General features: G+C 36.8%; 1 protein-coding gene across 1 annotated transcript in view; it reads left to right on the forward strand.

The window, feature by feature from the left end:
* LOC117027347 (nuclear pore complex protein Nup153-like) overlaps window positions 1-26,313 on the forward strand; it is a 71,833-nt gene that overhangs the window by 10,846 nt on the left and 34,674 nt on the right. The window contains exons 2-11 of the mRNA XM_033114997.1: window positions 243-468; window positions 7,243-7,485; window positions 7,644-7,783; window positions 7,865-7,993; window positions 15,039-15,155; window positions 15,249-15,290; window positions 15,399-15,455; window positions 17,393-17,539; window positions 20,310-20,359; window positions 21,815-21,941. Coding sequence (XP_032970888.1) covers window positions 243-468; window positions 7,243-7,485; window positions 7,644-7,783; window positions 7,865-7,993; window positions 15,039-15,155; window positions 15,249-15,290; window positions 15,399-15,455; window positions 17,393-17,539; window positions 20,310-20,359; window positions 21,815-21,941 — 1,278 coding nt within the window. The remainder of the gene's footprint in view (window positions 1-242; window positions 469-7,242; window positions 7,486-7,643; window positions 7,784-7,864; window positions 7,994-15,038; window positions 15,156-15,248; window positions 15,291-15,398; window positions 15,456-17,392; window positions 17,540-20,309; window positions 20,360-21,814; window positions 21,942-26,313) is intronic.

Below are 26,313 nucleotides of genomic sequence, written 5' to 3' on the forward strand. Positions count from 1 at the left end.
CCATTTGGGGGGTAATTATTGGTGTATGGATATATGCTATAAATGAAAGAAAAAAAGCAGGAATTTCATAATGTCTGTACAATTTGTGAAATGCCAGTATGTCAGCGTTAACTCAAGAAACTGAATTTTAGGTAACTTTGTTGGAAACGGTTGTGTTTTTCTTGGTGTGGCTTTCTGTAAGTTGGTACTTATATGAAAAGATACATTTCTCAAACTGCCTTATGTGTGTTTCCCCCCAACAGAGTATTTTTAACAGGTTGACAGAATCTGTTAAGAATATTGTGCCACAATGGCTACAGAACTACTTTAGCAGGAATGAAGATGTATGCACCTGCTCAGCAGTTAGAAGAGAGGCACCACAGGGGCCGAAAAATAGAGAAGATGACCATCTGATATGTGCTGATGAGGAGAGCGCTAATATTCGCCGTGGCAGAATCACTCCTGAGCCAACACTCAGTAACACGGAAGGTAAATAGGACATGGGTATTGTGTTATGAATGCTAGGTTTCATGAATGAATTTTAAATATTTTTATATTGTCTGATGTGATAAATCTAACTGGGAAGTAGGAGGAGAATAGTGATCAGATTCCAATTAGATAACTTTCTCATTGATCGGCTTTCTGATTATAATTAAGGGAGGCAGATACACTATATCAGTTAAGAGACTAAGCTCTGATGTTAGACTTTGGGTTTGAATTTTCACACCAGCAATTGTGAGACACGTGGCTTGGGGAAGACAGTCTCCTTTCTCTTGTGTAGCCTCATAAATACTTTTGAAAACAGTAGTACATGTGAAGCCCTCAGAGTAGGCCCTGGCACTAAGGGAGCGCTGTGCACACGTCAGCTGTTACACTGACACTGGTACTGCCTCCCACAGCACAGGAATTTGGGTATGGCGGAACTGCAGTTGGCTTCTGTCCTCTCTGCAGCGCGCCAACGGGGCATTTCATTCATCGTGTCATTGAGTGACCATGCATGTTAAGGCTTGACCGTTTTTGGATCCACTTACAGCATTTGTGTGTGTGGGGGGTGGGTTTACAAATAGTAAATAGCTTCAGTGTAACCCATGCATGTGGCATAATTGGAAATACTACTCTGTCATTTCACGTTAAATACTTTTTACAGCTCTATTGAGATCCATGTCATATAGGTTGAAGTAACGCATTTAAGGTGTATAGCTGAGTACCTTTTGACATTGTTTTGAAATATATTGCCAACATCCACCTGAGCCTTTCTGTGGTAGCTCTGTAACCTGAGTGCTTCCATGTCATTTTCTTCTCTGGGCCTCAAATGGGCCCCCAGCCTCTCTCTTTCTCTGGATTAGAGACTTCTCGTATGCACCAGCGTGTATCCCAGGGACTGACACCTTCTTTTCCATCCTCGTGTGCTTGCTTGTGAGGATTTACTAACTTGAATAATTTAGTGTAGGTGTCAGATGAATGGCGAGTTTGTCATTTTACATCTGTAAAATTCCATTTAGGTGTCCTTGTATTTTCCTTGAAATAACGGAATTAATTCTTTGGTAACCACAGTCAATTCCAACTCGGATTTTATTCATTATATTACTGAGGTTATAAGGAGCTTTTCTGTTGCATGTATGTATATTATATACACCTTTGTGAATAACTTCTAAACTTAAAATATGCAAAATGTCAAACTAGAAAATTTTCCCACAACAGTAAGGAGGATGGTGCAGTGAACCCCATTGTCCCCATCCCCCAGCTTCAAAGACAGCCCGCTTGCCGTTGATCTCCTTGGCTCTGATCCCATGCCTATTCACCCACCTTCCCACTCTGATTCCTTTGGTTATTTGGTAACGAATTGTGAGCAGCTTTTTGATAATTAACTTCAAAGACTGGTAGCGTTTACTCCCTGTCTTAGATCTGAATTCTGCTCCAGTCTTAAACTTTTAAGTTCCAGAGAGTTCTCTCTTAACAGTCAGCCTGGACCTCTCTCAGTGTTTATTCAGTACTTGTAACCACATAACATTGATTTAAAGTACCACTTAATAACTCCCCAATATGTTGCATGTAGATCTCACTACACATAACACTTCACAGTTTGTTTCCTCTGTACAATATTACACTTGAATTTGTCAGTGCGTTCTCAAAACAACTTAGACATGTCTGCTCTTAAAATAACGCCACATCATTGGGAACTTAAAATAATTGAGAAATAACAGTCCTAAATGTTTTTTAATGAAGGTTAATTTTACCAGTGTGGCTTTTCCATTAACAGTACCTGGAGCTGGAGGGCACTGTACCGTCTTCAAATAGCACAGTGCAGGAAGAACAGTTACAGAATCTGTGGCCCATTCAAACCTGTTGTCTGCAGCTTTCTGCTGATGTACCTCCGTGTGCTGACTGTCTTAGTGATAGGGAGCCATGGAGTGTCTATTGTGTTCTAGTGTGTTGCAGGAGTGTTGCAGGAGCAGTGGACTGGATCGATGAGAGAAGTCATACAGTATTTGTCCTTTTGTGACTGACTTTTTCACTTAGCCTAATGTCTTTAAGATTCATCTATGCTGTAGCATGTACCAGAATTTACTTCTGTTTGAAGGCTGTGTAATATTCCATTGTATGTATATACCACATATATTCGGTTGTCAGTGGACAGTTAAGTTGCCTCTACCTTTTTGGCTATTGTGAATAATGCTGTTAGGAACATGGTTATACAAGTGTCTTTGTGAGGAACTGACATACTGTTTTGCACAGAGGCTGTGCCATTTCACAGGACTCATGTTGTTGAACATCTTTTTCTACCAAGAGTGCATACAGGTTCCTGGTTCTCCACGTAGTACCAACATTTATTTTCTGCTTTTGTGATAATAGCTGTCCTAATGGGTATGAAGTGGTATCTCATTGTGGTTTCGATTTGCATTTCTCTCCTGATTAGTGATGTTAAACATTTTTTTATATGCTTTTTGGCCATTAGTGTATCAGCTTTTGAGAAATGTCAGTTCAAATCCTTTACCGAGTTTTTAATCAGGCTATTTGATTTTTTTTGTTTTGTGAGTTTAGGAGTACTTTATATTTTCTGATATTTAAGCCCTTATCAAATACATGATTTGCAAATATTTTCTACAGTTCTGTCAGTTGCTTTCCACTGAGTTGATTGTGTCTTTTAGTGCACAAAAGTTTTTAAGTTTGTTGTAGTCCCTTATGTCTGCTTTTCTTTTGTTGCCTGTCACGTCAACGAAATCATTGTCAAGACCAATGTCGTAAAGCTTCTCCCCTTTATTTTCTTCTATGAGTTTTATAGATTTGAGCCTTTTCTTTAGGTCTTCAATCCGTTTTGAGTTAATGTTTGTATTACATATTGTGTAAGATAAGCGTCCCCTTTCATTCTTTTGTATATATATATCCAGGGTTCCCAAAACCATTTTGTTGAAGACACAGTCCTTTTCCCATTGAGTGGTGGTCTTGGTACCCTTGTCGAAGATCATTTGACGACTGATGCGAGAATTTATTTTTCAGCTGTGTATTCTATTCCATTTAATCTATTAATGTGCTCAGTTATACCGGGTTTCCCTGAAAATATGACCCAGCCAGACCATCAGCTCTGATGCGTCTTTTGGAGCAAAAATTAATGTAAGATCCGGTGTTATGTTATGTTTTGTTATATAAGACCCGGTCTATATTAATTTTTCCTATATTAATTTTTCCTCCAAAAGACGCATTAGAGCTGATGGTCTGGCTTGGTCTTATTTTTGGGGAAACATGGTATTAACAAATCCCTGATAATGAATGATTCCTTGCATCCCTCAGTTAACTCCCCAGTGAGAGTGATCCCAGTCAGATAATTTTAACAGATCTGTTAGGAACTTTGGTCATAGTTGAATACCTATTCTAAAGCCTTTATTAAGTATAGCACCTTGGCTATCTTGGATTCTGTTGATTACTTCTTTTTCCCACTGCGGATCACATTTGTGTGTGTGTGTTTGTGTGTGTGTAGCAAGGGAGTTTTTTTCACTAAATATTGTCATTTTGGATAGATATTCATGTTTTAGCAGGCAGTTGTTACTGAATGATCATTTTGAGCTTCATAGACTTAGTTTCATGCTTTGGCAGTTGTATCTACGGAAAGTCCAGGGTGTTTCTTAAGTCCCATAAAGTGGTGGGACTTAGCTTCCAAGCCCTATGCCCCCTGTGCCTTTTGAGGATGAGTCTGCAGTAAATAGACTCTGGATACTCCCGTGGGGCCACCTGGAGGGCCCTCCTGGCGCAGTTTTCTAGTCCAGTGCCCTTAATTCTGATTTCTGCCTGCTGTGCTGTGCTTAGACTCCAGCTCTGCAACAGGTGTGAAATGTCCTAGACAAAGAGCTAAGGCTCCCCGTGTGAAGTTTTTGTGGGCTGTGTTTTATTGCCTGAAAGCTGTTCCTTTACATAGTTTGTCCAGTTTTATAATTATTTACATTAGAAGGGTAGTCTGGGGCCCAGTTGTTTTGCCCTAACTGGAAGGGTCTTTTGGAAAGTTGTTGAATGATTCTAAAGTTCTTGAAAATACATCTGAAGATGAATAGAGAAATTCTGAAAAAGAATAAGGGGGACGTGGGGTAGGTTGGAGGCTCTTTTAGAGTTATTCAATGTGTTCTAAAGCTCTGTAGTATTTAAACCATTATGGAACTGGTGCAGAAATATACAGATATATCAAGGGAGAAGGGAGGGAAGCCTCTTGGAATTTAGCATAGAAGGTCCCCGACATAACTAACATTGTTCCACTTATGATTTTTTGACCTTGCTATGGTGTGAAAGTGATACACAGTAAGTAGAAACTGTAGTTTGAATTTTGAATTTTGATTTTTCCCCAAGCTAATGACCTGTGGTAAGATACTCTCGGGGTGCTGGGCCACGGCCATGAGCCACAGCTCCCAGTCAGGTATGAGATCACGAAACAGCTGATACTCCGCAGTGTACTGTGTCGCCAACGTTTTTGGATATTGTGTCCTGAGTAGGTGTAAAATAGGCTGGACGAAGGTATGATGTTTGGTAAGTCAGGTGTATTAAATGCATTTTCGACCTAATGATATTTTCTGGATGTAAACCCATCCATTGTATGTCGAGCAGCATCTCTATGTAAAGGGAGTAAAATATTTCATTTTTTAGAGCCTTTGAATACTAACAAGTCTCTGTAAACAAGGTACAAGTTTAGGTTCTGAATTGCAAAAGACACCATGAAAAGAAATGAAAGGGTACAATTGATAGTGAAAATTTTATGATACTTTACATCATCTCACACTGATTTACTGAATAAGAAATTAGATCTCAGTAATCTTAAGAGAGACTACGTCAATAAACAACTAGCAGGAGAAGAAATAGAAATGACCAGTGAATTAAGGAAGGGATGCTCATTACAGTAAGCGCAAATCATACAGTGATGCCATTGGATACAGTGACAGAAATCAGAAAGGGTTCATACGCAGTGCGAGCATGCGGGCAGTGTACATTGTCATTTGCTCTTTGTGGGAGTATAATGACAGGAAATCTTTGGATCACAGTATCTCTCACAGCAAAAACGAGCGTGTGCTCTGATCCAGTACGTCAGAGCAATTCCACATAAAATTGTTTTCTCACTGATTCTCTGGTGACCTCTGACTACTTGCGCTTTTTTTATGAGTACCAGTTTACACTTAGAGAATCAGAGGTTTTGTGGTGCCTTAGGAATATTTGATTAGTAATGTCTCCTCATTTTTCTCATACTTCAAACTTAAAGAATCATGGATTTGTCAATAAGAATACCCTTAGAAGTATGTAAATATTAGTGCATGCGAATTGGATGGCGTATTGGGAAATTATCCCAAAAGTAGAGTAAATCAGTATGCTAAATACAGAATGATATAAAGGGAATGAATGCTCTGTATGTAGAGACAAAATTATATTGGTAAATGAAAAACCACGTCAGAGAACAGGATGCATAAGCATGATTATGTAATTAGGTAAAACTAGGTATATTTTTGTACGCATATATAGTACTCCCCCCTTAACTGCAATTTCATTTTCTGTGGTTTCAGTTACCCGCAGTCAGTTGTGGTGTGAAAATATTAAGTGATAAATACGAGAAATAAACAATGTGTAAGTTTTAAATTACTCACTGTTCTGTGTAGCGTGGTGGAAAATTGTGCCATCCTGCTCTGTCCTGCCCGGGAGCTGAATCATCACTTTGTCCAAGGTCTCCAGGCTGTAGGTCCTCCCCGCCCTTTAGTCACTAAGTGTCAGGTTGGTTATCAGATCGACTGTCTTGGTATCTCAGTCCTAGTGTCCACATAACACTAATTATACGTAATAATGGCTCCAAAGCACAAGAGCAGTGATGCTGGCAGTTTGGATATGCCAAAGAGAAGCTGGAAAGTGTTTTTTTCAGTGAAAAGGTAACATTTCTCGACTTAATAGGGAAAGAAAAAAAATTGTGTACTGAAGTTGATCTACAGTAAGAGGGAATTTCTACCCGTGAAATTGTGAAGAAAGAAAAACAAGTTTGTGCTAATTGTGCTATTGCACCTCAGACTGCAAAAGTTATGGCCACAGTGCATGATAAATGCTCAGTTAAGATGGAAAATCATTCAGTTTGTGGGTGGAAGACATGAACAGAAACTATGTTCCAAGTGACAGCAGCGTGTTGTGCCAGAAAGCCCTGAGCCTATAGGAAGAGTTCAGTGAGGGGTCACCATTCACATAGCTTTTATGACAGTATATTGTTATAATTGTTCTATTTTATTAGTTATTGTCTGTCTCTTCTTTGCCTAATTTATAAAATAAGCTTTTTCATAGGTTTGTATGTCTGTATCAGAAGAAACATAATATATAGGGTTTGGTACTACCTGCAGTTGCAGGTCGTGGAATGTATGCCTCATGGATAAAACGGGGACTAACGTAAATTCTCGGGGAGGCTATACAAATTCAGTTGTGGTTCTTTCTAGAGGAATAGACTTTGTTTTATGACTTAGCTTTGATTTCATTTTTGATGAATAGGTTTTATACTCATACCAATTCATGGAAAATCACGAACAGTGGTTGTTACGTTTTCACGGAAATGTATTTTGACACTAGTTTAGGTAAATTAATTTCACTTAGTTGAAACGTTTTTTTGGCTAAATTGGGCTTCTAGCAGGCCTCAGTGACTGGAATTGAAGCTATATGCACTGTGTAGTATGTTTTCTCAAAGTACAAACTGCATTTTGTCATGATGGGTTATTGCTTTTCCTATTACATATTCATAATAGTAATATTTTTGTTTGTTTTAAGATACCTCAACAACTACTACTTCAAATTTTCCACATGTAGTAATGAGCCCTTCTCTTCATCGGAACCATCTGAATTTCTCCATGTCGGAATCTCCTGCATTACCCTCTCAGCGTTTGACATCCTCATTCCCAAGGGGCAGTTCTCAAATTTCCGTTGTGAAGGAAATGAAAGATTCTGCCTCTCAGCATGACAATGGTAACATCTCAACTACCAGTGGTGTTTCTTCAAGAGCTTCTGCTAAAGGTATTCTTGGCATTTGGTTGTAAATAATTTTGGTAGTAAAATTAACTTTCATGGGATAACTTATTTCTGTACTTAGCTGTAATTTTCATTTTCTATTTTGAAAAATCTAGGGTCTTGTAATTAGTGCTAATAGTATGCATTACATATTTTTGTTTCAGATATAGCTGTTTCAAAGAACACTTCAGTGCCACATCTGTGGTCCCCAGAGGCTGAACGTTCTCATTCATTTTCACAGCACACTGCCACCAGCTCCAAAAAACCAGCATTTAACGTATCAGCTTTTGGAACACTTTCCTCTGTGAGTACTAATTCGAGTTGATTCAGTCACATTGGTTTTAAGTGTTTATTGCTGATAATTTACCATTGTGTTTTTGTGCAGTCAATTGGGGACTCTTCGATCCTTAAAACAAGTGAGCTTGGAGATTCTCCTTTTTACCTTGGCAAAATAAGGTATGGTGGGGCAGTGATGGTTGTCAGACAGCCTAAAGTACGAAACACACCATATCAGGTTGGTTTGAATGGAACTGATAAAGTGTTTTTTGTTTTTTTTCAATCTGATAAGTATCTATTGGCAGTCAGATAGGATTTTTGTTCAGTTATTCTTTGGTATGATGATAGAAGTTGGTAATATAGGTCGGTGCAAAAGTAATTGCAGTTTTTGTAATTATTTTTAACCTTTTAAACCACAATTACTTTTGCACCAACCTAATACTAATAATGTTTTCATCTATAGACTATATGTATATCATTTTAGACCTAAGTGAACATGTTATACATTAGATTTGTTTGTGTGTGTATGTTTAGGAAGTGTGATGATTAATTCCTTTAAAAAAATGGAAGTATAAATTACATGTAAAATTTATTCTTATTAGAGTGTTTGTATTTTCACAAAACACATATAACTGTTTAACCACTTTTGCAGTCAAAATAATTAAACAAACGTTTTCATCATCTGCAAATTTTGCCTTCTGCATCTTAGTCTGTAGTCAGCCTCTCTTTCTACATCTACCCTGTGGCAACCACTGGTGTGTTGTATTTCCCTGTATTTTGAGTTTTTCCAGAATGTCATATAAATTTAATAATAGTCTATAGTCTTTTGAGCCTGGATTATTCTACTTAGTATAATGCATTTGAGATCAATCTATATTTTTGCATATATCAACAGTTAGTTCCTTCTTATAGCTGAGCCATAATACAGTTTATTTATCCATTTCCCAGTGAGAAGAACACTTGGGTCATTTCTAATTTTTGGCAATTGTGAATAAAGCTGCTATTGACATTTGGGGTGAACATTGATGTTCATTTTATTTGGGTAAATACCTAGAAGTTAGACTGCAAGGTCATGTGGTAAGTATACATTAAACTTTATAATAAACTGCCAAACTCTTTTCCAAACTGGCTGGTGCCTCTTTGCATTCTCAATGGTAATGTCAGAGTGTTCTGGTCAGCACTGTGTGGTCGTCAGTTTTTGTTTTCTGCTTTTTATTTTAGCCATTCTCATAGGTATGGAGTAGCCATTCCAACTTGCTCTGGCTTTTATATGCATTTCCCTAATGACATTGAGAATCTTTTCAAGGACTTATTTGTCATCATAGATGTTCACTGATGAAATATCTCTTCAGATATTTTGCCCATTTTTTAATAGGGTTTTTCTCTTGTTGAGTTTTGAGAGTTCTATACTCAGGGTATAAGTCCTTTACTAGATAAGTGTTTTGCAAATATTTTACCCCTTTCTCTGGCTTATGTTAACAGTGTCTTCTGAAGATAATTACTCTTTGATGAGATTCATTATATTGTTTTTTTTTCCTGTTGTGGTTGATGCTTTTGATGTAGTATCAAAGACATTTTAGCCTGACCCAAGGTCACAGAGATTTTTCTCCCGTGGTTTCTTGTAGAAGCTTTATAATTTTAGGTTTTAATTTAGGCCTGTGATTCCTTTGAGATAATTTTTGTAAATGGCATGAGGTGTAGATCCAGGTTTATTTTTTTAACATATGAATGTTCACTTTCTCTAGTACCATTTGTTGAGAAGACTATACTTTCTCCATTGAAGCACGTTGGCTCCTTTAAAACATTCGTCGACCATATTGTGGCTCTATTTCTGGACTTCCAATTCTTCTCCACTGATGTATGTATTAATCATTTTGCCAACTCTCAACTGTCTTGATTACTATAGCTTTACAGTAATTCTTGAAATCAGGTCCTGCGAGTCCTTAAACTTTGTTCTTGTTCAAGGTTGTTTTGGCTTTCCCAGTTCCTTTGCTTTTTCATAATTTGAGAATCACCCTATCAGTTTTTTACAAAGTCTACAGCGATTTTAGTTGGGTTTGCATTGAATCTGAAGACCAATTTGGGGAGAATAAATATCTTAAAAAAATTGAGTCTTCTGATCCATAAAGTCAATATGTCGCTCCATTTATTTAGGTCTTTTAAAATTTCTACCAGTGTTTTGTAACAGTCATCACACAGGCCTTGCACATGTTTGGTTAGTTTTATACCTATGAATAGACTATTCAATAAATTGAATTCATAAGTAAAATACCTTTTAGCAAAGAAAACTTCAGGCCCATATAACTTCCCTGGAGAATTCTACCAAACATTTAGGACAGAAATAATACCAATTCTCCACAACCTTTTTCTATAATTCCCAGCACATTCAGGAACTAACATTACCCTGATAACTAAAACCAAAAACATTATAAGAAAGGTACCGACCAGTTTTTCTCATGACTTACAGAAACAAACATTCTCCGCAAATATTTGCAAATTGAATACAGCATACCTTAAAAGGATATTACATCATAATTACACAGGGTACATCCTGGGAATGTAAGGTTGGTTCAGCATTTGAAAATTAACGTTAATTATCATGTAAATAAAATAAGGAATAAAAACTACATGAATGTCTCCATAAATGCATAAAACACATTTGACAAAATCCAACATCAGTTCGTGATGAAAATTTTCAACAGACCTAGGAACAGATGGGAACCTTCTGAACCTGATAAATTGTGTCTACAGAAAATTTTCAGCTAGTGTCATATTAGTGGTGAAAAACTGACTACTTATTCCTAAGATTAGGAAGAGAACAAGAATGTCTGCTCTCAACTGCTGCTGTTAAATGTACTGCAGGTCCTAGCTAATGCCAGAAAAAAGAAATACAGGGTGTACATATTGGGAAGGAAGAAATGAAATGATTCCTAGACGCAGACAACATGCTGATCTACATAGAAAATCTCAAATAACTACAAGAAAAACTTATAAATGAGTTTAGCAAGGTCATATATGAAATGAATTACATTTACATATATATTAGCAGAGGAAAATTGGAAATTGATTTGCTAGCTTTTTAGATAATACCAACTTAAGGTAAATTGTAGCATTCTATGTTGTGTCCTAAGAGTTTCTTGAAGCTCATAAAAATTCTGTTTTGTGTATGTGTTGTTAATGGTGCTTATTTTGTTCCAGAGTTTGACATTTTAAAGATGGAGGAATATTAATGCTGTTAAATATGTAGACTTTTGGAGAAGGTCATCGTGTGAAGATGACAATCTATGACAGACATAGAAATTGCATAGAAAAATGTATATTTGAAGATCTGTCCTGTCCTTAGAGTAGTTTCTTGTTTTCCTGACTAGAGGATGCTTTCATAAATAGTTAACAGTAATTTGAGTCTTATATCTGAGTGTGTTCATGAAGGGCAATATTATATTTCAAAAAGTGTTATCAGATCTTGGAGTCACACATGTAGCTTTTTCTAAAGCTTACACTGGATTGTAATACTATTATACTTTTATTTTTTTACAGCTAAGATAGTTGAGCATGTTAGTACAAGATAAGGTGATGCAATCCTATGTTTCATAGACTAGTCCCAAGTCAGACTCTATTCCTCCTCTATTTCGTATATCGAATCCTATACTTTTTAATACTGAGTCCTGAGATAGCATACGAATCATTCTCAACACAAGCTTGCAGATGTTTATTGTTGACATTTAGGATGAATCTATTTGCTTTTTCTTCTTTCCTAGAGATTGAGAGTTGGAAGGTACGTGAAAGATACTCTGATTCATTTCCATTTTGTGGATTAGTGAAGTAAGGCCCTGAGAGGCCTGTGGCCAGTAGAATCCAGTGACAGGAGAGACTGTCATATTGGCCTAGAGGATTTTTGTTTTTGTTTTTGGCTGTCAGAATCTTAGGAAACTTTATTATCTAGCCCACAAGCTATGTGGGAACAGAAAAATGCAGCATTTTAAGCCCCATACCTAGAAGTATATTTGACAAAGGTTTATATTAATCAGAAAACTCCCCTTGATCCCAGTCTCCCACCACTGATACTTGTTTAAATGGGACAGCATTCTATAAAGATGTCCCATTACCATTACAACTTGTATCAGTTGATGGAGGTCAGGAGCCTTTATCAGAAAACACATAAGGGGCCAGCCAGTGGCTCAGGTGGTTGGAGTGCTGTGCTCCTAATGCCAAGGTCGCTGGTTCGATTCCCACGTGGGCCAGTGAGCTGCACCCTCTACAGCTAATTGTGTGTGAACAACAGCTCTCCCTGGAGCTGGGCTGCTGTGAGCAGCCGGAGGTTGGTGAGAGCTGCTATAGGCTACCGTGTGCTGCCGTGAGTGGCCAGCAGCCAAAAAAAAAAAAAAAAGAAAACACATAAGAAGCTAGTTAACAGTGAGATATTTGCATCCCCTGTTTGCTTAATGGTTTCTCCTACTACATTTTTCCTTTTGTAGTTTCTTGGCATCTTTATGGTAAGATACCCACCTCTTGACTCCTTGTGACCCCACACAAACTACCGATCGGGTAGGATAAAGAAGAATACAAAAAGGGAAGGCAGGTTATCACTAGGTGGCTTTTTGATAGTTTTAAAACTGAAGGGCTGTAATAGAATATTAATCCTATAAACAAAGTGTCAGAAACACTGGCCAAGACAAATTTGTCTTTATAACTGGGGCCCTATCCTATATTTCAATTGAATATCTTCTTTTAAGTCTCCCTTCCACAGTCAGAGTGTCTCTCTAGTGTAGCTTCCAAAAATCTATCTTTGAAATAAATTACATTATTATAATGTTTCTCAAGGCTGTCAGAGTATAGCGATTTCACAGATAATTACATTGTCAAGAATGTAGACATGTGATTGATGCATTCAGAAGTAATCACTGAAATTTTTCAATATAAAAAAAGGAAAATAGATACTCATACCAAAGTTAATGGGTTAAAACAGCCAACAGAGCTGACCTTACAAAGGAAATTAAAGATTTGGTTTTGGAAGGTAGTTTTATTGGTAAAGATATATGAAAATGGTCACCATCGAAAGTGCAGATAATAAAGCTCTGAGATTGGCCTTCTATTTCCATAGTCCCTAAGGGGAAGAAAATTGCCTAATAACAGGATGTTAGTTTAGGGATTGTGTCGAATGAAGAAAATGAATGGATGGTCGACCACAAAATTTTCTTCTGGCATCAGCATGCAGAAAACGGTGATGCCTACTGTGGTGGCAGCTGCCTCTGTGCCGTCATCCTTCACTGCCACAAAAGATCTGTGGGTAATTTTTGATATGAAAAGATCTCTGGCTCCTGACATGCCAGACAGATCATCTTTGCTCTTAAAGAGATCCCAGGTGGGCTAGGTGAGAGTTAAAGTTATAGCTCTCTTACAGCTTGAACCTGGGCAAGTGGACATTGACTTCAGTGAGATCCAGATTCTCAGGTTTGGTGCCCTCACCGTTTGGTGCACTTTTGGTTTTTCCAAAGTCAGTTGTTCCTTCATCTTCAGACCTGTGGACTCGTCCTCAATGTCATCTGGCTGCACAGTAATCATACTGAGATCCTTGCCTTGGTAAGGTAGTTCTAGCACACAGCACTTAAGGTCCTGGATGTAGTCATACGGAAATTTCTTTTTCTGTACATCGTTTTCACTATTTTTGTGTCTTTCCTATTCAGTTTGAATGGTGCATTGCTTGTGACGTTCTTCATGAATTTCTCTTGCCAATTTCCTTTGAAATAGAATTCACTAGCACAAGTTTAGTCACGTTATCAACCATACCTGCAGCCAACAGTTGTGGAATTTTCCTTTTTGTCTGCCCTTTGACCCACTCATTTATCACCTTTTTTGCATCTTCAGAGGCATGTTGAAAATCCACACTGGCCATTTCAGCACCGTATACTTTCTGAGTTGAAGCTAAGAACTGAGGGAGGAAATTATAGGTCTACTCTCTGTATAACCCATTAGCAAGTTTGAGAATATAGGCAGCTTCCACCCTTGTTGATATCAGCATTAAAACTGAAATCTTGAATGTATCTCTTCAATGGTATCGAAATAACGAATCTGGACACCTGTGCTGCAGTAGCGTCTCTGGTCCCCAAAAAGATCATGGGTAGCGCTGATGAAATGCCTATAAGAGAGATGATGTTTCCAGTAGAATTATTCTCATCCAAGGTGTGGAAGAGGTCCAGAGCGAACCTGATGTTTGCTCTGCTCAGCTGCTCCATGTCCAATTCCTCAGCTCAGCTGGCTGGGTGGGGCGCGGGACCTGGGAAGAAGGTTTTCCTGGAGGATTTTAATGTTGCCTCATGTTTGCTAAAAACTCTGGTCTAAACAGAAATTCTTAACGGTCTCAAAATTCTTAGTAAAACTGATGTAGAATATTGCAGTTGCTCTGAAAATATAATGAATGTTTGGTATCATATAGAGAAACATTATTTAAAGTAGTTATTATGGTTCAGTTTTTCAGATGTTATCAGCTATTTATAGAAACTGGGTTGTAATTTGATTGTGATACTATATCTTTTGTATATTGAGCATTACCAAAGTACTTTGACTCATGGTACTCACTTGGTTATTGAAAGATTGTAATGCATTCTGGAGAAAAGGAAGTGTTTCTATTGGAGTTTGTAAACATTGTTTCTGTATTAAAGGGTGCTTGTCTATTCTTTACAAGGTTGCATCCTTAACTCAAATTTTAGAAAGTTAAAATGCCATCTATTAAGAAAGCCTATGTATTTAAATTTTTTCTTCTATTAAAATTTGAGAAACAAAGGAAATATGTTTAAATTTTTAATTTCCAGTGCAGTGGAGTCTACAGTCTCTTTGTTTAGTTATCTTGGAATTTACTGTAACTAAATACTACTTAATACCCGAAATAACTAATATTTTAATACCTCTCTCCTTAATTTAGTGTTCTTTGGTTTAAATATCAGGGATGAACAGATGAAGGTAATGCTAGAATGTTCTACCAGTTATCTCAAATTTTCCCATTAATATACTTGTACCTGGCATATCTGTAGAGGGGTGCATGCTGTCTTACCATGTTTATCACATTGTAAAAGTGATGTCTCAGCTAGACAGGTGGATTTTCAATAAACACTTAAAGAAAAAAGGTTGAATATATGATTAATGACACCACCCGGAGAGAAGTTGCTTTTAACACATTGATCCTATTTCACTTCAGACATCTGTTCTATGTTGAAATATTTTCATAGTTTAAAATATGTGCTGTAGAGTTCACAGTTCCAACAGATAATGCAAGGTTTACTTTCTAGGCACCAGTCAGAAGACAGATGAAAGCTAAGCAACTCAATGCACAATCTTATGGTGTGACTAGTTCAACAGCTCGGCGAATATTACAGTCTTTAGAGAAGATGTCAAGTCCTCTAGCGGTAAATTTTTAAAATCACAATTAAATGCAACAGTGTTTCACAATTTGAGTTTAGTGGAAAATCTTAATTTTGTTATCATTTCAATATTAACAGGATGCAAAAAGAATTCCATCTGTTTCTTCTCCACTGAATTCTGTAAGTTGATTTTTAAACTTTTTAAATCAGATTTATTTTTATATATTGGTGATGAAAGTTTTATTTTTCAAAGTTTGCCATCTATTCTAATATATTTTATTTTATCAGCCTCTTGATAGGACTGGAATAGTTGCCAGCACAGATTTTTGGGCCAAAAGGGAAAAGGTATGACTTCTTCAGCATTTATTTATGCAAAGTATCAGAAATTTTGCATTATTTATTATTAAGTCAATAAATACACAAATTGAATTTACTCGATAGTCATTAGGGAACATGTATGGAAACTAAGATTTTTTTTCCTTGACGTTTTTCCTCTTGTGAGCACCTCACTTAGCATATTGCTGTATATGTAGTAGATGCTCATGCAGTATTTTGGGGGTATTTGGCATTCCCATCTTCAGGATCTCGGCAGTCTTTACGAGTGACGGTCACCTTTGGATAAAGAGAGGAGTGACCAGAGCTTGAAATGCTTTGTAACTAGACGTTCAGTGAACTAACGTGCTCACTGAATGTATCATAGTTATTTTCCATCAGTCAGCTCAAAATACTGTTCCAAGATAACAGCTAACAAAAAGTAGAATATACATTATAATCTTAATAATACTTTTTGTTATTGTACTTTATTTCATTAAAATTGTCTTTGTGGGAAAAATAAAATGCTCTATAGCTAGGGTTAAAAAGGTATATTTTTTGTCTGTTATATTTGGGGCTAGTAAAGTGACCTTCAGGGGAAGCAGATTCCCAGATCCCTACTTGTGGAAGCATTTATTACAACACCTAGTTAGTTCACTAAGGAGTAATTGAGTAAAGTTATTATAAATCTCTGAATTAATTTGGGGACCGTTTTCAACACACTGATGAATTATTAATTATTTTTATTGAAATTCTGACGCAGAAAAATTTGAGTTTTTTTCTTGAGATAATTCTCAATTTTTATAATTATCTGGATGTTTGTAATCAGGCAATAGGGAATCAATTCATTATTAGCTGCTGTGATGGGATGAATATAACCCTATTAGCTGCTTTTCTCAGACTCCTATTTTATATCAGATTGCTAAAAAAAAGTAAATTTTAAAAATCGTGCCATAATAGATGTTCTTCTAAACAAAAATTTTATTAATGTTTGTATGTAGTATCAATAAAATTTTATTAATGGGTATTAGGAAGTTTTAGGGCCAAAACACAACATTGTAGTTCATGGTTCACAGATGTAATCAGAAGAGTCTGCAAAACAGACTGTCTCACTGAGTTGTAGGATCACACTTGTGAGGATTTAGGGAAAAGCCAATTACCCTCAGAGCATTTGCCCTGAAACCAGTGCTGTTCACAGCTGCTGCTGAGTGAACGGCCTGCATTCCTTGTATTACAGTCTGGACAGAGGAGAAGCTCTTGGCTTCAGACTCATCTTAAACCTACAGGATTCTACTCTGATTCCGTGTAGCCAGAGACCGTTGACAAAACACTTGTGAACCTAGATAATAAAGCCAGTTCATGCTAAGCTTTGGAAATCTAAAAACTACTTTACTAATGAGATTTCAATTGTATGGATTTTGGTTTGGTTTTTAAATCACAGCAGAGGAACATTAAATTGGAGAGAGATTTGCTCACATTTTTAGCCATTAAAATATTTTCCTACCTAGTGTAAAGGTTTCTGTTTGCAGCTGCAGAAAATTTAGATAGTAATTTGGGGGGAAATGTTTGAAAATCAATTTTAGATTCTATATTTAGTTTCTATAGTTGAAATTCATCCTAGACAAGATTAGAATTGTGGAATCGTTTTAAATATTGTTCCCATTTTATGTATGTGCACAAGCATGTCACAAATCATTACGTGTGGAATAAAATAGCCTAATAAAACCATTTTGGAATTTTCTGTATGTGTGTGTATGTATATATATATATATATATATACATACACACACACCCCTTGGTTCTGTTACTATCAGTTGTCCTCTGAGTATTTCTTTGCTTCCTCTGAGTGTTTCTATAGGAAGCACTCATAGTCTCTAGGTCATATTTGCTATTGTCAAATAATTTTTAGCTGAGCACCACTTATATATGTGAACATAAAAGTTGGTTTTTGATTTATTTTTACCTATAAGGTGGACTCTAATTATCCTCCTGTTCAGAGACTAATGATCCCAAAGCCAGTCTCCATAGCAGCAAATCCAACTGTTTATTTTAAACCATCTCTGATGCCATTTGGTGAATTAAAGAAGACTAATCAAATAATAGATAAAAACCTCAGTGTGAGTCCGTGTTTATTTTCACTTTTCTTCGAGTTATCGATGAAAATGAACAAGAATAAATAATATAAAACACAAGCTCTGTACCATCGCAGTCTACCAAGTAGATAATATGCACAGTTTGTGAATTACTGATGTTTATGAATTGGTATGGGTTTATAATAGCTGGCACCTTAACCAAATCCCAAATTAGCATTTGTTAGTACGCACTAGTATGTACTCATGGTTTAGACTAAATAATTTCCCCAGATTGGCTTTCTCTGCGTATTATGTGTATGTTGTTGCACTATCCGCATATCGGGAGTAAATTTCCCGATACCACATCTTTCATCTCTGAGTGCTTTGGCATGCATTTTCTAAGTGATTTCTTCTGTATTATCACATGTAACAAACGAGTGCCAGTTCCTTCCTAATATTATCTAATATCTTGTGCATGTTCAGAAGGTGGTTATAGCTGCATTTTTTAACCAAATCCAAGCAAATTTTACACATTGCTTTCGGTTTTGCCTTTCTAGACCTGAGACCTTTCCTCACCACACTGTTTGTATTTTTAAATAATTGGTTTGTTGGGATACGATTCAGATTCCCAACTATTTACTTACTTGAAGTATATGGTTCTGTGGTTTTAGTGTATTCACAGAGTTGTTCAGCCATCACCACAGTCAGTTTTAGAACATTTCCATCTCCATTTTCCCGACTCCCCAGAAGCCCATACCCATTTGTCTTGATCCCTCACTCATATCTCTGCAGCCCTAGGCAACCACTGACCTGTCTCTGTAGATGTGCTTGTTCTGGACATTTCATATAAATGGATTCTTAAAATATGGGGTTCTTTGTGACAGGCTTATTTCACTTAGCTTAATGAGTTCACGGTTCATCCATGTCATAGCAAGTATGAGAACTTCATTCCTTTTTATGCTTGAATAATATGTCATTTTTTGCATATACCAAATTTTGTTTATCCAGTCATGATTTGAGGAACATTTAGGTTATTTTCACTTTTTCAGTGTAATGTATGAACTTTGTGGACAAGTTGTGTTTTTGTTTTTTGTTTATTGTGGACATATTCTTTCATTTCTCTTAGGTTCTATACCTAGGAGTGGAATTTGCTAGACACATTTGTTTTTGAAGAGACCAGTTATCTTATAAAATGTCCCATATTCTGGGTTTGTCGGTTTTCTTGTGTCATTAACTAAAGTATATCTTTTGGTTTTTCATAGCATCTTACTATTTTTGCCTTTACTTCCATATAGTGAATCTGATTTGATCTTCATAACAACCTCGTTTCTTGAAATCTTTCAAAGTAAAGTTGAAAGAATAATACAATGTTTACCCATTACTCTTTTATCTGGATTCAACTCTCATGATTACCATTTTGTCATATTTGCTTTATCAAAATTTAAAGAGTATTTTGAAAGTAATTTTGGATTTCGACTTTTAAGAAAAATTTTAAGAACTCTACCTTTTCCTGCATTTGCTTTATGTTTTTCTGTGTGTTTTTTACAAACAAGGTAATTTTTTTATATAACTGCAGAATAATTATCAAATCAGAAACTTTACATTGTAAATAAACTTTACATTGTAAACCTGTAAGTAAATCTTCAGGTTTTATTTAGATGTTGCCAGTTAGCCAAAAGACAAAGAATCCAAGATGATGTTTTAGTCTACAGCAGTCCCTTAGAGTTTTTGTGTGGGTTTGTTTTTTATTTTGATATTTTACAACATACGTACTTGTGAAGAATACAAGTTAGGGTGTAGCATGTCCTGCGATTTGGGGATGTCTGATGTTCCTCCTGATTAGATTCCAGTTGTGTACTTTGGGTAGTAATACCCCAGAATGGATGCTGAGCTTTTCTCAGTGTATCCTGCAGGAGGCACATGCTGTCAGTTCATCCCATTCCTGGCAGTGTGATCATTACCGAAGGTGGTGTCAGTGGGATTTGTCCACTGTCAAGTGACTGTTACCTTTTAGTATCAGTAACTTTTGTGGGGCGATAACTTTGAGCACACAAATGTCCTTTTCACCCACTCGTGTTAGCATTGTTGAGGATATTTGCCTGAGTCTATTATGTCAATTCCCACAGTGTCATTTTCTAATTCTACATTTATTAGTTGGCTTTCTTCTGTAGGAATAATTTCCTTTTCTGTATTTATGCATTTATTTTTAAAGTCAATTTGAATTCTTACATTCAAGAGGTTTTATTCCTTCATTCATTACTTTGATGCTCTCACATTGTTCTACATTTGGCCTTCAAACTGACTATCGTGTCCTTTTGATATTTCCCCATTAATTTTGAACATGTAGTTGCTTTTTGATATTTTAAAGTAATCCAGGCTCTTGTGAATTTCTGGCCCTACCCTGTACAGCCATTTTTCCAAAAAATCCTGATTCCTTCTAGTGGAGGAACTTTTAAGTTTCAGAGAATCATTTCAAAAGGAATATCCTTCTAAATTTGCTTTCTTGTTTAATGGGCCCTAGCAAGAGATAAATAAATGTATTTTTGCGGTAGGTAAGTAGGTATTATGTTTGTATACTACCATTTTGTTCAAAGCACAGTTTTGCTCATGGATATTTTATGTTTATGTAAATTTTTCTTACTCTTGTTTACTATTCAGAAGGTAGCATATAAGTTACAAATTTCAGGATTCGTTAACTTTGAACCATGAAATTCCTGATTCCAAATATTAAAACTCACAGATAGAAGGGTGTTATTTAAAATTAAAACAAATATATAAGCAAGCTTATAAATATGGTATGTTCCTTTTTTTCTAGACCGGAAATGAAAGAAATATGACACCAGGACAAAAGAAAGAACAAGAAAGGTAATGTCATCTTTATAACTGAACTTTGTATTTAATTTGTAAGGCCTATATTTGATTCACATAAGTCTTTTTGAAGATTAGGAAGGTTGAAAAATAAAAACACTATACACAAAAAATCTGTTACCCTTTTTTTCATGGTTATCCTTTTTTCGCAACAAAGCATTTTCAAATTAGGGTATGTATATTGTTTTAGACTATGCTATTACACATTTAATAGGCTACAGTATAGTGTAAATATAACTTTTATACAGACTGAGAAACCAAAAAATTAGCGTGATTCACTGTATTGCAACATTTGGTTTATTGTTGTGGTCTAGAACTGAACCTGGAATATCTTTGAAGTATGCCCATTATGGTTGGGGCTGTAGCCTTGCTTAATTCTTCTTTCATTATCTTAAAATTACTGCCATCTAGGTTTTATGTATTTAAGGTTCCATTTCCTGAATTGCTCCAGTAAAGCTTGTTTTCCACATAGTCTATCCATACAGCATCTCTGGTTATGTTTGATTCTGAAAGACACTCCTGTCATAATTGCCCCCCATGTTTGCCATGTTATTTGTGTTTCCATTTGTCTAGTAGAGTTTCCCTCTGGGTGAGTTGCGAGACCCTGTGACTTATCGATTCCATGGATAATTGAGCTTTTCAAAGAGCCATCTATCTGCCACATTAATTTATGTTTCATCAAATTCTGAACCAATCCTGTATAAATTACATGAGACCCAATCCACTGCTAGCCCTGTGACACTTTGAATATAGGCCCTGGAGGGTACAAGAAACACCAGGAAGTACACAATGAAGTTATAGGTAGAGAGAAAACTTGTCAACTTTTTTTTTTTTAAAGATTTTATTGGGAAAGGGGTACAGGACTTTATTGGGGAACAGTGTGTACTTCCAGGCCTTTTTTCCAAGTCAAGTTGTTGTCCTTTCAGTCTTAGTTGTGGAGGGCGCAGCTCAGCTCCAGGTCCAGTTGCCAGTGCTAGTTGCAGGGGGCACAGCCCACCATCCCTTGCGGGAGTTGAACCCGCAACCTTGTGGTTGAGAGGACGCACTCCAACCAACTGAGCCATCCCGGAGCTCAGCGGCAGGTCATCACAAGGTGCCATGTTCAATCTTAGTTGCAGATAGGGCGGAAACCACTATCCCTTGTGGGACTTGAGGAGTTGAACTGGCAACCTTTTGGTTGAGAGCCCACTGGCCCATGTGGGAATCGAACCGGCAGCCTTCGGAGTTAGGAGAATGGAGCTCTAATGCCTGAGCCACCAGGCCGGCCCCCATTTGTCAACTTTTAAAGTCACATTCAGCTGTATATTTGTTTTCTTAATTGTTAGCAGTTCTCTAATTTTTCGGTTATCAGTTAACAAATTACGTACCAGAGTAATATATCATCTGTTTTAATTTTCTTTCTTTCCTTTATTTCTTTTTTTCTTTTTTCTTTTTTGTTTTTTTTTTGCCTAGTGGTTTATCTCACCCAAATTTCAGTATATCTGCAGCCAATGGTTTATCTTCTGGAGTAGGTAGTGGAGGTAACAACATGAAATGGGGGAGAACACACATTGTGGCAACTAAACCCCCAGAGAAGGAGGTAGGTTATATAGTTAATACTCTTGATGTTTATTAAAGGCCTTGGTGCGCAGTGGTGGGGAGGGGAGGTATGGAGGCGTGGGCTCTGGGGTGACCCAGCACAAGACTAACCTGCCACTGAAACAGTCCCTTCAAATTGTGTGTGTTTGTGTGTGTGTGTTGTATGTGTATGTTTTAAATTAGCAGGCTTTTAAATTTTAAATCATGTTCACTGTGACAAAACAGAAAACCTAACCTAGCACCTATAATTTCATGAGTATTATCAAAAAGCCGTAATTCTTCCAAAACAGAATTGCAACTGAAACTATTTGACCCTCAGAATATTATTATATAATTAGATTTAGCCAATTTCTGAAATGTCTACAAGTAGATTAGTATTGTATGTATTTATCTCACTTGCCTTTTTCTTCATATTACTTATGAAATTTACCAGTGTCGTGAAAGATAACTTGAAGTTACTGAATTTTAGTGTTACATATTTATCCAATAGGAAGATTTCCCACAATTCATTCTGCAGGGTACATTTGGGTCCATTCCTAGTACATGCTGAGGGGAACGTCCGTGCACGTCTCCCTGGGCACAGGTGCCGTCTGTTCTGTAGGCTCTTTATCTAGGAATGGGATTGGATTATAGGGGATCATACACACCTTCAGATGTGTGATGTGTTGCCTCATTGCCCTTCAAGGTAGTTTTACAGTTTACCACTTCCACGTGACCCTGCATAGGTCTGCTGTTTCTTTATCCTTAGCAGTACTGATTTTGTTTATTTTTAAATTTTTGGCCAATGTGATATCAGTGAAGTGGCGTGCCATTGGAATTTTATTTTGCATTTTGTTGTTTACTAGGGAGCGGGACATCTTTTTTTGTGAGTTTCTTAGCCATGTGGGTTTTCTTTTCATGTGTTTTTTTCTCATGAGGTAAGAGTCATTTGTACATTTTGAACATAAAAGTTTGGAAAAGATACAGACTTTCTGAAGATTGTTTAATTTAACCGTTCTTTCTATAGGTTACAAATAACCTGTATTTGTTTTCTCCCTACTTTGAGGTGAACTCAGGTCTCCTTGCAGTCTTTTTATAAATGAATCTCTGCCTAGCTGATCATTTCAGTTTTGATTCATAGTGCTTTCATTTGTTATTTATTTCTAATTAATATTTCATTTGTGACTGCCTCATTGACCAGTGAGTTTTTTAGAAGTATATTTTTCACCCTTAAATAGGAGACCTTGTAACAGTTTCTGTTGAAGGTAAAATCATGTTTTGATTGAAATTGTTGTATGTATTAGCACTAATTTTCTTCATGTCTTTTGGTGTTTTGCTTTTTTGGCTTACTTCTAGTGGGAGGTTTTTGGTTTTTGTTTATTTTTCTTTGTCTCCTGTTTTCATATTTAGCACCTTTGTCATTGGAACTCTGATTCACCGGAATCATGACTGGTTTGGCAGTTTGGACTTTCTACCATGCGGATCTCTTGTGAAATTTATGTTGGAGGCCTCGGCTCAGTTACTGGTCTTAAGGGTTTTTTCCCCCTTAGTTTCTACTTGTCTCTGGGCTGGAGTGTTGCAAAGGGAGGGAATGAATGTATCAATGTATTCTAACATCTTGACAGAAGATGTCTTGAATGGTATTGGTTATAAGTTGTATAAAATTTTGTAGTTATCAAATCACTTTTCTTTCGTCATTAAAACTCTGTGTAGACATAATTACATTTAAGAAACGAGTTATTTGTCTTGCCTTTTTTACATACAGAAATTAATATCGAGTTACGTAGCATGAGCTTGTTTCTTAGACAAGTTTATATATATTTCTCAGTAAATTAGTGGCCGTACATTTTTAAAGTTTGTCTCTGTATGAGAAAAACATAAGCTCGGTTTGGTGTTTGCCTGATGACACATTTGTGAATTTTGTTTATTTCCCTACAGTTTCAGTTTTTAAAGATGTAATTTCTAAGGTCTTTCACTGAATCACACTCAGGTTGACACCTGTAGCTCAATTTTAGCCCTTTTGCAGATTTGTGTTGCATGTGATTTTGCTGTATTGAGACATTTTGGGTGTGATTTTGGTTAAGTGTACGTTTCTTTGTTTGTTTATACACGCTGTTATTAACTGGTACAGAGTTAGGAGTTTTATGAAAATTAACTCCCCAGACCTTTATTCACTTCCTCCCTTATCTGGGCTCCCCTCTGTCCATTATGGCCAACTGCCAACTGCCAATTGCGCTTCCCAGGATGCCTCAGCTACTTCTGTACCTAGCTATGTTCCACCCTGGAGTTACACTTTCCACATTTTTGAGGAAAGAGGTACTAAATGGGTGGCTACCCTAATGTTTCTGCCTACCCTGTGTTGTTTTGTCTGGATAGAATAGGTTTGGATAGTGCTTCCGTACTTAGTTTGTACCCAGTGCTATATTTTGTGCGTATTTGTTTCAGATGTCAAATATGTTTATGTCACTGGTTTCTTGATTCATTTATAGTTAGTGGTAATGTTTGATAAGAGATCGAAGACTAATATTTGTAGGGTTTTTAATGGTCTTTAGGGAAAGGTCAGATAGACGATATTTTTAATGGAATGTAAGCAAATTATGCTACTTTCAGATTTTATTTATACTTAATAGGTATTGACTTTTGACTCACTACGCATATCAGATGAATAAAATTCTATATTGAAGATGACCCATTTTGAAATAGGAGGTAGTAAAGGTGTATTTTAGTTATCACCTTATTTTAGATTCCAGAATTTATAAGGATTGAGTGGTAGTCACTAAATGTTGGCATTTTGACTCTGCTATGATACCAGTCTGGTTTTCATAATGAAAAAGTTCATCGATTCAGAGAAGATAAGTAGTATATAAGACTGAATTTGGGGAATTTAATTGCTTTATATTACCATATGGTACAGTTTACCTATTTGTATTTCAACTTCTTACTCTTTTTTTTTTCCCCTAGATTTTATTGGGGAAGGGGAAAGGGAACAGGACTTTATTGGGGAACAGTGTATACTTCCAGGACTTTTTTCCAAGTCAAGTTGTTATCTTTTCAATCTTAGTTGTGGAGGGTGCCGTTCAGCTTCAAGTTGTTGTCCTTTCAGTCTTAGTTGTGGAGGGCGCAAGTCAGCTCCAGGTTCAGTTGCCGTTGCTAGTTGCAGGGGGCGCAGCCCACCATCCGTTGCGGGAGTCGAACCGGCAAGCTTGTGGTTGAGAGGACACGCTCCAACCAACTGAGCCATCCGGGAACTCAGCGGCAGCTCAGGTCAAGGTGCCGTGTTCAATCTGAGTTGCAGGGGGTGGAGCCCACTATCCCTTGTGGGAGTTGAGGAACTGAACTGGCAACCTTGTGGTTGAGAGCCCACTGGTCTATGTGGGAATCAAACCGGCAGCCTTCGGAGTTAGGAGCATGGAGCGCTAACCGCCTGAGCCACCGGGCCGGCCCAATTTCTTACTCTTTTAAAGTGGAGATAAGAATAATGTATTTACCTTGTGTCTGTAGGACGCCTGCTATTTAATAGCTATCTGATATTGTGCCATATATCTCCATGCCTCAATTTCCTCATCCACAGCAATAGTCTTTACCTCATGTAAAATAACCCAAGTAAAGGTATAAAGTTAACATATAGTAAGTCCCATATTTTATGATGGTTGTGTTCAATTTGAGGTATCTGTAAGCTTCTGATTACAACTCTTGACTTTCTTTTTCCCAGATTTGTGGGACCCACTTCTGATCCACCATTTCAAAATTTTGGTGACTAGGAATCAAATTTAGAGTTGGTTCAAGGTCAATATATAAAGAAGCAGTATGTCCGAGGTTATTTAGTTGATGTGTCCAGGTGTTATAAGGATCTAAAGGGAAGAAAGTAAGGCTACAGGTTGGAGATGGGAAGTAACATCCCCACAGAAATACCTAAATGTGTCTTTTGTTTTTTTGGTCAACCCCCCCAGATTTGATTATAAGTTTCACACAGAAGAAATGTTGGCAAAAGTGTGCAATGGACACACATATTCCCAAAACTAACATTCTAATATTTTGTTGTATTTGCTTTATCAAATAAATATCCATCTTATTATGTTCTGGATGCATTGCGCACTTAATTTAAGACATGAATATACTTCATCCCCAAATACTTAGGCATACATTGCACGCACTACAGTTACATATGCATTATATTTTAGTTAAGCAAGAATTTACATGTAGTGAAATGTAAAATTCTTAGGTGTACCATTGAATGAATTGGACAGGTGTTTACACCTGTGTAACCCAAAGCCTACCGAGGTGTGGAACATTTTCAGTCCTGCAGAAAATTCACTCATGCTCCATCCCAGTCAATACTCATTGCCTCCTGCCCCAGGGCAATCAGTGTTCTCATTTTTCTCACCATCTATTGG

The sequence above is a fragment of the Rhinolophus ferrumequinum genome, chromosome 9 (assembly GCF_004115265.2).
Source record: "Rhinolophus ferrumequinum isolate MPI-CBG mRhiFer1 chromosome 9, mRhiFer1_v1.p, whole genome shotgun sequence".
In the NCBI taxonomy this organism is placed as follows: Eukaryota; Metazoa; Chordata; class Mammalia; order Chiroptera; family Rhinolophidae; genus Rhinolophus; species Rhinolophus ferrumequinum.